At 46.7% G+C, this 15,484-nt stretch overlaps 1 protein-coding gene across 8 annotated transcripts in view; it reads right to left on the bottom strand.

Annotated features, from left to right (window-relative positions):
- The window catches only part of IGSF9B (immunoglobulin superfamily member 9B), an 84,016-nt gene that overhangs the window by 46,824 nt on the left and 21,708 nt on the right, over positions 1 to 15,484 (bottom strand). For 7 of the 8 annotated variants that reach the window (XR_008848529.1, XM_056544482.1, XM_056544485.1 and 4 more), the window contains exons 4-10: positions 14,603 to 14,754; positions 13,631 to 13,748; positions 13,239 to 13,380; positions 12,902 to 13,047; positions 11,866 to 12,008; positions 11,446 to 11,586; positions 8,139 to 8,255 (exon numbers count right to left, since the gene is read on the bottom strand). Coding sequence is in view for 7 of the 8 variants with exons in the window: in XM_056544482.1 (XP_056400457.1) it covers positions 8,139 to 8,255; positions 11,446 to 11,586; positions 11,866 to 12,008; positions 12,902 to 13,047; positions 13,239 to 13,380; positions 13,631 to 13,748; positions 14,603 to 14,754 (959 nt within the window). In the remaining variant the exon portion in view is untranslated. Of the gene's footprint in view, positions 1 to 8,138; positions 8,256 to 11,445; positions 11,587 to 11,865; positions 12,009 to 12,901; positions 13,062 to 13,238; positions 13,381 to 13,630; positions 13,749 to 14,602; positions 14,755 to 15,484 lie in introns of those variants that run through there. The other variant, XM_056544487.1, reaches the window with a different exon arrangement.

Genomic DNA, 15,484 nt, shown 5'->3' with positions numbered 1-15,484 from the left:
TTGTGAGGGTCAGGTTTTTTTTTTTTAAAGTCCAATGCAAATCAATGGGAAATGTATGTTCCCACATAATTTCCATTAGGCTGGAGATATTTCAATACCTGGTACACATATTACGGGTCGGGATATGAGGACGGGATGGGAGGTCGAGATATGAGGACGGGATGGGAGGTCGGGATAGGAGGTCGAGATATGAGGACGGGATGGGAGGTCGGGATAGGAGGACGGGATATGAGGTCGGAATAGAATGTCGGGGTAGGATGTCGGGGTAGGATGTCGGGGTAGGAGGACGGGATAGGAGGTCGAGATAGGAGGAGAGGATAGGAGGTCAAGATAGGAGGATGGGAAAGGAGGTCGGGATAGGAGGACGGGATAGGAGGTCGGGATAGGAGGTCGGGATAGGAGGTCGGGATAGGAGGTCGGGATAGGAGGTCGGGATAGGAGGTCGGGATAGGAGGTCGGGATAGGAGGTCGGGATAGGAGGTCGGGATAGGAGGACAAGATAGGAGGACGGGATAGGAAGTTGGGATAGGAGGACGGGAAAGGAGGTCAAGATAGGAGGTCGGGATAGGAGGTCGGGATAGGAGGTCGGGATAGGAGGTCGGGATAGGAGGTCGGGATAGGAGGTCGGGATAGGAGGTCGGGATAGGAGGTCGGGATAGGAGGTCGGGATAGGAGGTCGGGATAGGAGGTCGGGATAGGAGGTCGGGATAGGAGGTCGGGATAGGAGGACGGGATAGGAGGACGGGATAGGAGGACGGGATAGGAGGACGGGATAGGAGGACGGGATAGGAGGACGGAATAGGAGGACGGGATAGGAGGACGGGATAGGAGGACGGGATAGGAGGACGGGATAGGAGATCGAGGACGGGATAGCAGGACGGGATAGGAGGACGGGATAGGAGGTCGGGACAGGAGGTCGAGATGTGGGGTTGGGATATGACAACAATATATGAGAACGGGATATGAAGTCAAAAGCTTCCTCCTTTGTTTATTTTCCTCCCCAAAAAGGATTAGGAAGGAAAAACCGGGCAACGCCGGGTACTCAGCTAGTATATATTAAAAAAGATACAGTAGTGATGGAAAATTTTGTATTTAACGAAATGTATCTTTATTATAACAACATTTGTATAAATTTTTAAACGGATCAATTTATGTGTGTGGGCAGGGCACAAATTATTTATTTTTTTTAACATTTTTTAGGTAGTACTACTACTCCCAGCATGGAACAAACTGTTCCATGATGGAGGTAGTAGTACCTGTACTAATTGACAGATCGCCCCTGATCCGTTGTAATTTCGCTCTATGGTCCCATGCACTGCCGTATATACATACCTATTCATATTTCCCGCAGAGAGCTGTGATTGGCCAGATGGTTCCAGCCAATCACAGCTCTCTGCGGGAAATATGAATAGGTATATATAACAGGAACTTTGTTTGTTTGTTTTGTGTGTATATATATATATATATATATATATATATATATATATATATATACATACATACATACATACACACACACACACACACACACACACACACGTCAGTGCAAGGGACCATAAAAGAGCGTCCGTCCGCGTCTAAACATTATACAGGAGGATCACAGCGGGTGTCAGAAGTGAAACTCGTAGCGATCTGTCTAATAATGCAGGTACTACAGCTCCCAGCATGGAGCAAAGTGTGTCAACTGGCTCCAGAAAGTTAAACAGATTTGTAAATTACTTCTATTAAAAAATCTTAATCCTTTCAGTACTTATGAGCTTCTGAAGTTAAGGTTGTTCTTTTCTGTCCAATTCATCTCTGATGACACGTGTCTCGGGAAACGCCCAGTTTAGAAGCAAATCCCCATAGCAAACCCATTCTAAACTGGGCATTTCCCGAGACAGGTGTCATCAGAGAGCACTTAGACATAAAAGAACAACCTTAACTTCAGAAGCTCATAAGTACTGAAAGGATTAAGATTTTTTAATAGAAGTAAATTACAAATCTGTTTAACTTTCTGGAGCCAGTTGATATATATAAAAAAGTTTTTTCCTGGAAAACCCCTTTAAGGACAGATCACAGTGAATGTCACGCCTGACACCCGCTGCGATAATCCTTCATCCATGAGATGCGGAGCGGCTTTCTCCTGCATCTCTGCTCTGTACTCCGGCCGGCCACTCACTCATTCATATTTCCCTCTGAGATCAGTGATTGGCTGCCACCATCCGGCCAATCTCCACTCTGGGTGGAAAATATGAATGAGTGATGTGGATTTCTATTCACATCACTTGCCGGCCTGTATAGAGCAGCTCTGCATCTCTGCTATATTATGGACGACCGCATCGGGTGTCAGGAGTGACACTTGGGGCGATCTGTCTATTAGTACAGGAACTACTACTCCCATCATGGAACAGTGTGTTCCATGCTGGGAGTAGTAGTACTACCTAAAAATTATAAAAAAAAAATAAAGAAAATGTATACATTTTTTGTGCCCTGCCCGCCCACATAAATTGATCCCTGTTTAAAAATTAAAATTGAATTATAAAAAATTAAATGTTGTTAAATACATTTTTTTCCATCGCTACTGTATCTTTTTTTTGGTACCTCACAAATGTTGAAAAAAAATCACCAAAGGGGCCAAAAATGTCAGTCACTGGCGTTTTTTTTTTGGTGTTTTTTTCACACCTTACGTGGTTCAAGTGCGGACTGCAGGAGCACCATAACATTACGCCTTTTCAGCTAATGGAGATTGATTCTTCAATATATACGATTATTCATTCATACTGAACCTAGAGGGAGGTTTTGTAATCCTAAGGCATATTAACATAGGTCAATAAAGTATTGAGTTTTTTTTAAGAAATTAGGTAAGATGGAAAATACATTTCTAGTTATCGTATATACTCGAGTATAAGCCGACCCGAGTATAAGCCGAGACCCCTAATTTCAACCCAAAATCCCAGGAAAAGTTATTGACTCGAGTATAAGCCTAGGGTGGGAAATACATCATCCCCCCCTGTCATCATCCAGACCCGTCATTAACATCCTCATCATCCCCTTGTCATCATCCCACACATCCCCCTTCATCATCCCCTTGTCATCATCCCACACATCCCCTTATCATCCCACACATCCCTCCTTCATCATCCCCTTGTCATCATCCCACACATCCCCTTATCATCCCACACATCCCCCCTTCATCATCCCCTTGTCATCCCACACATCCCCCCTTCATCATCCCCTTATCATCCCACACATCCCCCCTTCATCATCCCCTTGTCATCATCCCACACATCCCCCCTTCATCATCCCCTTGTCATCATCCCACACATCCCCCCTTCATCATCCCCTTGTCATCATCCCACACATCCCCTTATCATCCCACACATCCCCCCTTCATCATCCCCTTGTAATCATCCCACACCCCCCCCCTTCATCATCCCCACCCCCCTTCATCATCCCCACACCCCCCCCCCCCTTCATCATCCTCTTCTCATCATTCGCCCTCAGTGGTCTTCAACCTGCGGACCTCCAGAGGTTTCAAAACTACAACTCCCAGCAAGCCCGGGCAGCCATCGGCTGTCCGGGCTTGCTGGGAGTTGTAGTTTTGAAACCTCCGGAGGTCCGCAGGTTGAAGACCACTGCGGCCTTCAACATGCGGACCTCCAGAGGTTTCAAAACTACAACTCCCAGCAAGCCCGGGCAGCCATCGGCTGTCCGGGCTTGCTGGGAGTTGTAGTTTTGAAACCTCCGGAGGTCCGCAGGTTGAAGACCACTGCGGCCTTCAACATGCGGACCTCCAGAGGTTTCAAAACTACAACTCCCAGCAAGCCCGGGCAGCCATCGGCTGTCCGGGCTTGCTGGGAGTTGTAGTTTTGAAACCTCCGGAGGTCCGCAGGTTGAAGACCACTGCGGCCTTCAACATCATCCAGCCCCCTCTCACCCCCTTTAGTTCTGAGTACTCACCTCCGCTCGGCGCTGGTCCGGTCCTGCAGGGCTGTCCGGAGAGGAGGTGGTCCGGGCTGCTATCTTCACCGGGGGCGCCTCTTCTCCGCGCTTCCGGCCCGGAATAGAGGCGTTGCCTTGACAATGACGCATAAGTACGTTGGCAATGAACGCACCTCTGCGTCGTTGTCACGGCAACGTGACTATTCTGAGGCCGGGCCCGAAGCGCTTAGAAGAGGCCTCCCCGGTGAAGATAGCAGCCCGGAACCACTATGCCACCGGACCACCTCCTCTCCGGACAGCCCTGCAGGACCGGACCAGCGCCGAGCGGAGGTGAGTACTCAGAACTAAAGGGGGTGAGAGGGGGCTGGATGATGTTGAAGGCCGCAGTGGTCTTCAACCTGCGGACCTCCGGAGGTTTCAAAACTACAACTCCCAGCAAGCCCGGACAGCCGATGGCTGCCCGGGCTTGCTGGGAGATGTAGTTTTGAAACCTCTGGAAGTCCGCAGGTTGAAGACCACTGCGGGTGGGGGAGTTCACTCGAGTATAAGCCGAGGGGGGTGTTTTCAGCACGAAAAATCGGCTTATACTCGAGTATATACGGTACTTTCTAGTAAATGGTAAATAAAAGTAAATTAACCTACGGCCTCCATTTACAGGTCTGCTGTGATTGTGTAACACTGGAAATAGACTCACTTCTGGCAAAAACACATAAACGCCCAATCTGAGGTGTATAATGAGCAGTGATATACAAGAAAGAATGACACACACAACACCTGGAGATCAGAAGTGTGACAAATCTAGCTCTGTACATTAGGTTTATATGTCATTCAGGAAACATGAACAGCTGGGTGTCAACCCAAAAGGCTGCTGCCACCCAAGGAAGAGCTCAAGGCAATGCAGGGAAAAAAAAAATTAGAATGGATGACTGTTAACATAAGGAAAATCAAAAGGATACAATACTGTCAGAACACCCCCTTAGGACACCTCTGCATGAAGAACTGTGCCTATTCCTGCCGCTTACGTCAGCTAAGAATCTGGGTCACAGGAGACAGCATCAGATGAGGGGGCTGGTATCTGGGTTATAAAAGGTGGCATCACAGAATGAAGGTGGCTGGTATCTGGGTTACAGGAGGTGGAGTCACAGAATAATAGGGGATGGTGTCTGGGGTACAGGAGGTGGCGTCACAGGATGGGAGGGGTGGTGTCTGGGGTACAGGAGGTGGCATCACAGAATAAGGGGATGTTGTCTGGGGTACAGGAGGTGGAGTCACAGAATAAGGGGATGGTGTCTTGGGTACAGGAGGTGGCATCACAGGATGAGGGTGGCTGGTATCTGGGTTACAGGAGGTGGAGTCACAGAATAAAAGGGGATGGTGTCTGGGGTACAGGAGGTGGCATCATAGGATGGGAGGGGATGGTGTTTGGGGTATAGGAGGTGGCATCACAGGATGAGGGAGGCTGGTATCGGGGTTATAGGAAGTGGCATCACAGCATGAGGAGGGCTGGTATCTGGGTTACAGGAGGTGGCGTCACAGAGTGAGAGGAGATGGTGTCTGGGGTACAGGAGGTGGCGTCAGCCTTTTAGCTGGGTTACACGAGGTGACATTACAGGATGAGGGGGCTGGTATTTGGGTTACAGATGGTGGGGTTACAGGATAGGGGGGCTGGTATCATGGGTTACAGGAGATGGTGTCACAGCATGAGGGGCAGATATTGGGGTTACAGGAGGTGGCCTCACAGGATGAGGTGGATTGTATCCGGGTTACAGGAGGTGGCTGTCACGTATGGGCAGGGAAGGAGTGCACTCCATTCTCTCTCGCTCCCCTGTCCCTGCCTACTTACGTACTTGCCCTAAATGACAGGTCCGTAACCACGAAGACAGTCCCTTCCTATATAAGTGAGGGGCGTAATTGTCAAAATAATAAACTACAATGACACAGACTTAGGTCTGGAGACAGTAGGAACAAACAGACTAACAAAGAAAGACTAAACACTAAATACAATAAAACCAATGTCAACTATCCGCGTCTGAAGCCAGGAGATGTCACAGTACAAAATTGCTAATACCAGAGATAATAGTCAGAGAGAGGAGCCAAAAGTTCAAAGAGCCAGATATTACAAATACAGAAGACAGCTAGCTAGAGTACAAACTGAGCTCTATGGTAAACACTGACTGGGAGTAGACTGCCAGCTTATATGTAGCCAGAACAGGTGCTGCAATCAAGGTCAGCTGACCAGTCAGACAGCCGGGCGTAACCCAGCAACAAAAAAACAACAAAGAACCTGTCAGAACCTTTTAACCCTATAGGTTCTGACATTGGCATTAAGGGATCATAGTGCTTGTATCGGGGTTACAGGAGGTGGCGTCACAGGATGAGGGGGATTGGTGTCTGAGGTACAGGAGGTGGCATCACAGGATGAGGGGGATTGGTGTCTGAGGTACAGGAGGTGACATTACAGGATGAGGGGGATTGGTGTCTGAGGTACAGGAGGTGACATTACAGGATGAGGGGGATTGGTGTCTGAGGTACAGGAGGTGACATTACAGGATGAGGGGGATTGGTGTCTGAGGTACAGGAGGTGACATCACAGGATGAGGGGGATTGGTGTCTGAGGTACAGGAGGTGACATTAAAGGATGAGGGGGTTTGGTGTCTGAGGTACAGGAGGTGACATTACAGGATGAGGGGGATTGGTGTCTGAGGTACAGGAGGTGACATTACAGGATGAGGGGGATTGGTGTCTGAGGTACAGGAGGTGACATTACAGGATGAGGGGGTTTGGTGTCTGAGGTACAGGAGGTGACAATACAGGATGAGGGGGATTGGTGTCTGAGGTACAGGAGGTGACATCACAGGATGAGGGGGATTGGTGTCTGAGGTACAGGAGGTGACATTAAAGGATGAGGGGGATTGGTGTCTGAGGTACAGGAGGGGACATTACAGGATGAGGGGGATTGGTGTCTGAGGTACAGGAGGTGACATTACAGGATGAGGGGGATTGGTGTCTGAGGTACAGGAGATGGCATCACAGGATGAGGGGGATTGGTGTATGAGGTACAGGAGGTGACATTACAGGATGAGGGGGATTGGTGTCTGAGGTACAGGAGGTGACATTAAAGGATGAGGGGGATTGGTGTCTGAGGTACAGGAGGGGACATTACAGGATGAGGGGGATTGGTGTCTGAGGTACAGGAGGTGACATTACAGGATGAGGGGGATTGGTGTCTGAGGTACAGGAGATGGCATCACAGGATGAGGGGGATTGGTGTATGAGGTACAGGAGGTGACATTACAGGATGAGGGGGATTGGTGTCTGAGGTACAGGAGGTGACATTAAAGGATGAGGGGGATTGGTGTCTGAGGTACAGGAGGGGACATTACAGGATGAGGGGGATTGGTGTCTGAGGTACAGGAGGTGACATTACAGGATGAGGGGGATTGGTGTCTGAGGTACAGGAGGTGACATTACAGGATGAGGGGGATTGGTGTCTGAGGTACAGGAGGGGACATTAAAGGATGAGGGGGATTGGTGTCTGAGGTACAGGAGGGGACATTACAGGATGAGGGGGATTGGTGTCTGAGGTACAGGAGGTGACATTACAGGATGAGGGGGATTGGTGTCTGAGGTACAGGAGGTGACATTACAGGATGAGGGGGATTGGTGTCTGAGGTACAGGAGGTGACATTACAGGATGAGGGGGATTGGTGTCTGAGGTACAGGAAGTGACATTAAAGGATGAGGGGGATTGGTGTCTGAGGTACAGGAGGGGACATTACAGGATGAGGGGGTTTGGTGTCTGAGGTACAGGAGGTGGCATTACAGGATGGTGGAATTACAGGGGGTTGGAATCTGGGTTACAGGAGGTGGAGTCACAGAATGATGGGGATTGTTGTCTGGGGTACAGAAGAAGCCATTACAGGATAAGGGGGCTGGTATCGGGGTTACAGAAGGTAGCATTACAGGATGAGGGGTATTGGTGTCTGGGGTACAGGATGTGGTGTCACAGGAATAAGTGGCTGTATCTGGATTACAAGAGGTGGCATCACAGGATGAGAGGGGCTGGTATGTAGGGTAGATGGCGGATAACATATTCTACCCCTTCCCCAACTTCATACAATGATAACCCTCTAGAGACAGACATTTGCTTTCATGATGATATTGTTATAGTGAAGATGTGACCCCCATATTCTGATCCTACGCCCTGAATGTACCTTTCTCCAAGAGATGGTGGGGAAGGGGTCTCCAGCAGCAGCACAAGGAATCAGCAGCTCCCTCCCAGCTTCTTGCCTATACTCCCAGCCAGGCAGCACCGTAAAATAGGGCGGGTCCTAAAGGCAAGATAACAGTGGTAGTATTACTACACAGCAGAGTCATCACGGTGTATTCTGTGCCGTTACATAGGACTGCAAGTAACCTACTACATTATCTGTCCTCAGAGAGTGATCAGCCAACGGCTGTCCGGCATGCTGGGAATTGAAGTTTTGCAACATCTGGAGGGCCACAGTTTGAGACCACTGATCTAAGTTATCTAATTTCTCAATGATGTGATGGGTAACCCTTGCTACCACGTGTATGTTTACTTGGCATACTGGAATCTGATCCGTACTCCCCTACCCAACATACTTTGCTACAAGAAACTCTGTTTCAGGCTAGGAAGCAAGTCTGGCCCAATGGTTTGCGTGTGTTAATGGGTCCCGACACAGACCCAAGAAATTGATCTATCTGCATAGAGGTGTTCCAGATAAATAAAACATGATATGGTCTTCTTGGATAAACTCTTCTGGTGTAGCTACACCTCTAGAAGACACACCTGACTAGTCAGCTCATCTCAGGTGCCCCTTCCCTCAGGTCCTCACTGAATTCATGTATACCATTAGCTTAAAGGGGCTGTCCAGGATTAGCAAATTTCTGCTTCTTTTTGCAAAAACAGAACCACTTCTTTCTCCAGGTTGTCTGTAGTACTGCAGCTTAGTCCCATTCATTTCAATGGAGCCAAGCTGCAATACCAGACACATCCTGTCGATAGGAGTGGTGCTATTTTTACAAAAAAATATGCAGAGTTTTACTAATCCTGGACAACCCCTTTAAGTTGAACATCTTCTGTGTTGCACTCCTTTAGCTTTTTGGCTTTCTACTATGCATAAATACATACAGTGGTCCCTCGACATACGATCGTCTCAACATACGATATCCTCTCAGAATTTAATTGCAAATTATGGTAGAAAATAAGTATTTGGTCACCTACAAACAAGCAAGATTTCTGGCTCTCACAGACCTGTAACAACTTTTTTAAGAGTCTCCTCTGTCCTCCACTTGTTACCTGTATTAATGGCACCTGTGTGAACTTGTTATCAGTATAAGAGACACCTGTCCACAACCTCAAACAGTAACACTCCAAACTCCACTATGGCCAAAGAGCTGTCAAAGGACACCAGAAACAAAATTGTAGACCTGCACCAGGCTGGGAAGACTGAATCTGCAATAAGCAAGCAGCTTGGTGAGAGGAAATCAACTGTGGGAGTAATTATTATAAAATGGAAGACATACAAGACCACTGATAATCTCCCTCGATCTGGGGCTCCACGCAAGATCTCACACCGAGGTGTCAAAATGATCACAAGAACAGTGAGCACAAATCCCAGAACCACACGGGGGGGATCTAGTGAATGACCTGCAGAGAGGTGGGACCAAAGTAACAAAGGCTACAATCTGTAACACACTACACCACCAGGGACTCAAATCATGCAGAGCCAGACATGTCCCCCTGCTTAAGCCAGTACATGTCCGGGCCTGGCTGAAGTTTGCCAGAGAGCATTTGGATGATCCAGAAGAGGATTGGGAGAATGTGATATGGTCAGATGAAGCCAAAGTAGAACTTTTTGGTAAAAAAAAAACTCAACTCGTTGTGTTTGAAGAAGAAAGAATGCCAATGTATCGTGAGATTTTGTGTGAAAACTTCCTTCAATCAGCAAGGGCATTGAAGATGAAATGTGGCTGGGTCTTTCAGCATGACAATCATCCTACACACACCGCCCTGGCAACGAAGGAGTGGCTTCGTAAGAAGCATTTCTAGGTCCTGGAGTGGCCTAGCCAGTCTCCAGATCTCGACCCCCTAGAAAACCTTTGGAGGGAGTTGAAAGTCCATGTTGCCCAGCGAAAGCCCCAAAACATCACTGCTCTAGAGGAGATCTACATGGAGGAATGAGCCAAAATACCAGCAACAGTGTGTGAAAACCTTGTGAAGACTTACAGAAAACATTTGACCTCTGTCATTGCCAACAAAGGGTATATAACAAAGTATTGAGATGAACTTTTGTTATTGACCAAATACTTATTTTCCACCATAATTTGCAAATAAATTCTTTAAAAATCAGTCAATGTGATTTTATGGATTTTTTTATTATGATGATTTTTCTATGATGAAAATTACAGGCCTCTCATCTTTTTAAGTGGGAGAACTTGCACAATTGGTGGCTGACTAAATACTTTTTTACCCCACTGTGTATATCAATTTCTGGGTTCATCAGGGGACAGTTAAATGGGCACTCTCATTAAAAAATATTTTGCTATTGCACTAAATAAAAAATCTTTTTAATGTACTTTGTTTAAAAAAATAAAAATAAATGAAGTTTTCTATGTTTTGTGTTTAAAAAAGCTGCAACTAGGTGTCTCCCTACTTGTCCAGGGCACATTTCCCCCCATATCTTGCACGGACTTTGGACTCCTGCTGGCCTGGCAGAAGTCCAAAATCAGGAAATGCAGTCTGGAGTGCTGAGTGGGGAGTGTGCAGCCTTAGCCAATCATAGCTCATCTCACACACTGAACTGCTCTGGGCTGTATGTAGCAGAGTGAGGGAGGAAGTTCTCCCCTGTATGGCTTCAGATGATATCACGCCTGCTGGGGAACGCCCTTTCCCAGTCTGTGAATCTGACTGAGAAAATACAGAGCAATATCAAGGTAGAAAACTAAAAAATAATAATAATAAAAAAGGAAGGGGGTAGTTTATCATGGTGGGGGCAGTGAACATGAGAGGTACTCTTTAACAGAATGATGGTGGAGGTATAGAGAATAATAACATGGCTGCAACAGATATGAATAAACCATAAGGTAGAATATGATGGTCCAAGAGCCAACCACTCACCCAGATCCCAGTGAGAAGGTAGGAATATACTGTGACAGGTCAAGCTATTGTGATGAAAAGCTCCCTTTCCTATCTTTTGTAGCCATGTTATTCCTCCCTTATACCCCCCACTTCATCATGCTACCAGTCCCCTGATGAACTCACATATTGACATATATGAAGGAGGGAAACATGTTGGGACATTTAATACATCTGCTAGCCTAAACTGTATTGATATTTGACTACTTTACTTGCATATTGTTGTTAGACTACATTTATTTTTTTGTGTTTGTCTTTTATCTTGGAGCATATTCAATAAATGTGTTGTTTTAATAGAGGTTTAGCAATATTTCTGTGGCCATGACCTATATCCATAGTTGTCTGTGATAAGGCCTCACCTTCAGCAGCAGCCGAGCAGGAGGGGACTGGCCCATGGTCCCCAGCGCGTTATAAGGCACACAGGTGTAGGTGCCCAGTAACTCCTCCGTCGCCTCCTCAACGTGAATAGATCCATCTTCCAGCAGCTTCCAGCTTGACAACTGAAAACAGTGGGGCAGTGAGAAGCATACACCCAGCTGATACCTCATCTATACATGACAGGAAGCTGTACAACCCAGGGAAGGTACCTACCCCCCAATCCCCAAGTACATCTAAAATCCCCTCCCCAGATCAACTTCCACAGTACCCCTCCTTGATTTTTATGGTCACCTGCCGAAAATTTCTCTAAATTAATCTTTACACAGAAGAGCATAAGATTCCATTCCTGCAAGAAAATAAACACGACTGTATGATTGGAACCTAAAACAAAAAGCACGCACCTTATCTGTCCGCAGAGGGCGGCCATCTTTATTCCATTTCACATGTGTGACAGGCGGCACAGCGTCCACAGGGCAGCGAATGTGACCATGAATACCGACCGGGACATAGATGATGGGGGGCATGTTGACTACTCGTGCCGGGTCTATTGAGTTATAAACATGGAGAGTGAAGACAATGCCATCACACTCAGCCGACTGCCATTAACCCTTTCAAATGTTTACACTTTACAAGATATTACATTCTTATTATCCACCGTCTGGAGGTAGCTTTAGCTTCAAAGCAGTATTTTAATGCTACTTAGAAGCCATAGAACATGACTATAGATATCACAAGAAAAAACTCCCCAGGAGGAGAGGTTACCCATCTGCAGACAGCTATATCAGGATGGTTGTCTCAGTCAGTACAGAGTAGGGAGCTATTTGGCTATAGAGAGGCCAATAGTGATGAGACCAAAAAGGTTTTTTTTCTTTAGGAGAGCACCATATAGACGTGTGGGGACTTATAGGTTATTAATGCTCCCAATGGAGAGTTAATAGCCTCGAAGACTCCAAATGATCTTTCTGGCACTCTCAAGGAGAAACAGTATCCCTCTAACGCTCCCAATTTGCCCTAAAGCTGAAGGGTGACCTGCTTAAGATGGTGAACTGCTGAAGGGGCTCTTTCTTGAGACCAAGACCTGGAGTGCTATGTAGCTGCACTGGGCACTGTTAAAACGGAGCAAATACACAGTTTATACAGTTTAAACCCCAGCCTGAGCACATTTAACTGTAAAAAAGAATTCCCCAAACCACCAAATGTATCACATAAAGAGACCTTAGACTGACTGTCAAGACCAACTGATGCTATCACCTAAACTTCAAACACTGACCCGCCAGACCACTCTTACCCCCCAAGCACAAGTCTATCCTCTAGACTGACCCTCTGAACCATTTTTACCCCTCCAACCACCAAGTCTGACCCTCCAGAACCTACTAACCCCATAAATACTGCCCCCCCCCACCTAAACATTTGAGATTGAGTCCAGATGGCACTTACACTGGACAGTGAGATAAGCAGATGCTGACGGAGAGCGTCCCAGGCTGTTGCTAGGCACACAGGTGTACTTCCCAGCATCTTCAGGTTTGACTCGAAATATAATGAGAGTTCCATCAATCAGAATTCGAACCCTCATCTTCAGGTCGCTGCATTTCAGATACAAGAAAAAAGAGGAAATATGAAAAGATAACAGAAGGAAATCTCCGTCCCTTGACACAAGGGTCCACAGAGTCTTGTCCTGCCATATATCCCCCCCACCATAACACTTGTTAATACAAATGGGTTAAATAATGTTTGGCAAAGAGGGGTTAGCAGCCCCTCACCAACTTCTACTTACTTCCTAAAAAAGACATTTTCCTCCTGCCAGAACCAGGTGTAGGTGAGGTTCCCTGGATACGCCTCGGCCTGGCAGGTGAACAAAGCATCCTGGGAAATGTTAACTGTGATGTTCTCAGGAGGGGAAACAATGAATGGCGACCCTGGGGAAAGAAAAACACATGACCTCAGCGGCCAGGAACAGAACCCAGCGCAGGGGAACATGGAGAGAGAACAGAGTGCAGAACAGAGAGAACAGAACATCGAAGAAAACAGGAAGGAGAAAAGGGGGAGCAGCGAGATAACAAGAGGCACAAAAAAATGGGAGCACAGAGAGATTTAAGAATATGGAGCACAAAGAGAATAAGAAAAGGAAAGAACAGGGAGAGAAGAGTACAAGAAGCAGGACCATACCTTGGACTAATAGACGAGTACTGTGCACAGCCTCCCCCTGAATACTGATAGCACGGCAGGTGTACGATCCTCGGTCCTCTCGCCCAATAGAAGAGATGGTCAGACTGCCATCATTTACCTAGATCACGGGAAGAGTCAGGCCAAAAAGCAGCATTTCATAGTACCACTTCTCTTGTCCTGTATGCTGGGTGTAATTCTCTGTGTGCATATGGACAGAGCACAGTAACACCTCTCCTGTTCCATATACTGGGTATAATTCTCAGTATTTGTTCATATTTGGTACATATGGACACTGCACAGTATGAATTCTCTTGTCCTGTATACTGGGTGTATTTCTTAGTATCTGCTCTTATTCTGTATATATGGACCCTGCACAGTATGAATTCTCTTATCCTGTATACTGGGTGTATTTCTTAGTAGCTGCTCTTATTCTGTATATGTGTGTAAACATGTGTTCTGCACAGTACTACTTCTCTTGGCCTGAATGCTGTAGGTACTTCTCAGTATCTGCTCTTATTCTGTATATATGGACACTGCACAGTATGAATTATCTTGTCCTGTATACTGGGTGTATTTCTAAGTAGCTTCTCTTATTCTGTATATATGGACACTGCACAGTATGAATTCTCTTATCCTGTATACTGGGTGTATTTCTTAGTAGCTGCTCTTATTCTGTATATATGGACACTGCACAGTGCCACTTCTCTTATCCTGTATACTGGGTATAATTCTCAGTATCTGCTCTTATTCTGTATATATGGACACTGCACAGTATGAATTCTCTTATCCTGTATACTGGGTGTAATTCTTAGTAGCTGCTCTTATTCTGTATATGTGTGTAAACATGTGTTCCGCACAGTACTACTTCTCTTGGCCTGAATGCTGTAGGTACTTCTTAGTATCTGCTCCTATTCTGTATATGCACAGCACCACCGCTCATGAGACATATCATTCCTCTACTAGAATTATTACCTGGTATTTTGTGGTTCCCCCAAGGAATTCGCCCTCTCGCAGCCATGTGACAGTAGGTTTTGGATTCCCGAATGCAGTGCAAGTAAGGGTGACGCTGCTGCCCTCCTTTACTTCCAGGTATAGTGGTGGGGTTTCAGTGAAGGTGGGAGGGGCTGAGGAGACAGATATCAAAGCATTATAAACATTTGGTGTTCTCCTGCAGGGCTCCTCAGTCCCACATAAACATGCACACTTCAAGGGGCTGATCATGCATGTTTATTTTTATATATATATACACAAGCTAGAGGGCACTGCTGTGGAGAAAGACCAATTATGTCAGCATGTACTGTGGAGGCTAGCGTTCTGTTACTGTAGCAACGCGGAGTCCCTGGGAACCAAGAAACCCGAAGTCACTCAATACTATACATAGAAAGACAAAAAGGTACCCGCACTCACCGCAAGGAAACAGCAGAAACTTTGCGCGAAACTTTGCCGGCAGTCGCCTCCACTCTGAGTGCCCTGCTGTCAGCCTGAAGTCGGATCTGTCCGAGATGCCATAGAAGTCGGTCTGCTGTTTCCTTGCGGTGAGTGCGGGTACCTTTTTGTCTTTCTATGTATGATTTATATATATAACGGGGGATAACCTGCTAGAAGATACAGTTGTCCTGTCCAGACCACTGCTATCCACTCCAAATTCAATCTATCCTTCTCCAACCACTAAGTTCCTTGAGGCCCCCTGTGTCTTCCTGAAGTCTCTTCTGCCCCCATAAACGACTCCAAGAGGGATTCGCTTGCAGGTACTGACACAACTATGAGGGCCCTATTACATTGTTTAAAGAGAATATTACATGGCTTGAGGTATCGTGCAGGGAAAGCCCAGTGATTATTCGTGTGGCCCCCTTC

Source organism: Hyla sarda, chromosome 10, assembly GCF_029499605.1.
Source record: "Hyla sarda isolate aHylSar1 chromosome 10, aHylSar1.hap1, whole genome shotgun sequence".
In the NCBI taxonomy this organism is placed as follows: Eukaryota; Metazoa; Chordata; class Amphibia; order Anura; family Hylidae; genus Hyla; species Hyla sarda.
The sequence above is the reverse complement of the archived record's forward strand: the minus strand, read 5'-3'. Positions and strand labels throughout refer to the sequence as shown.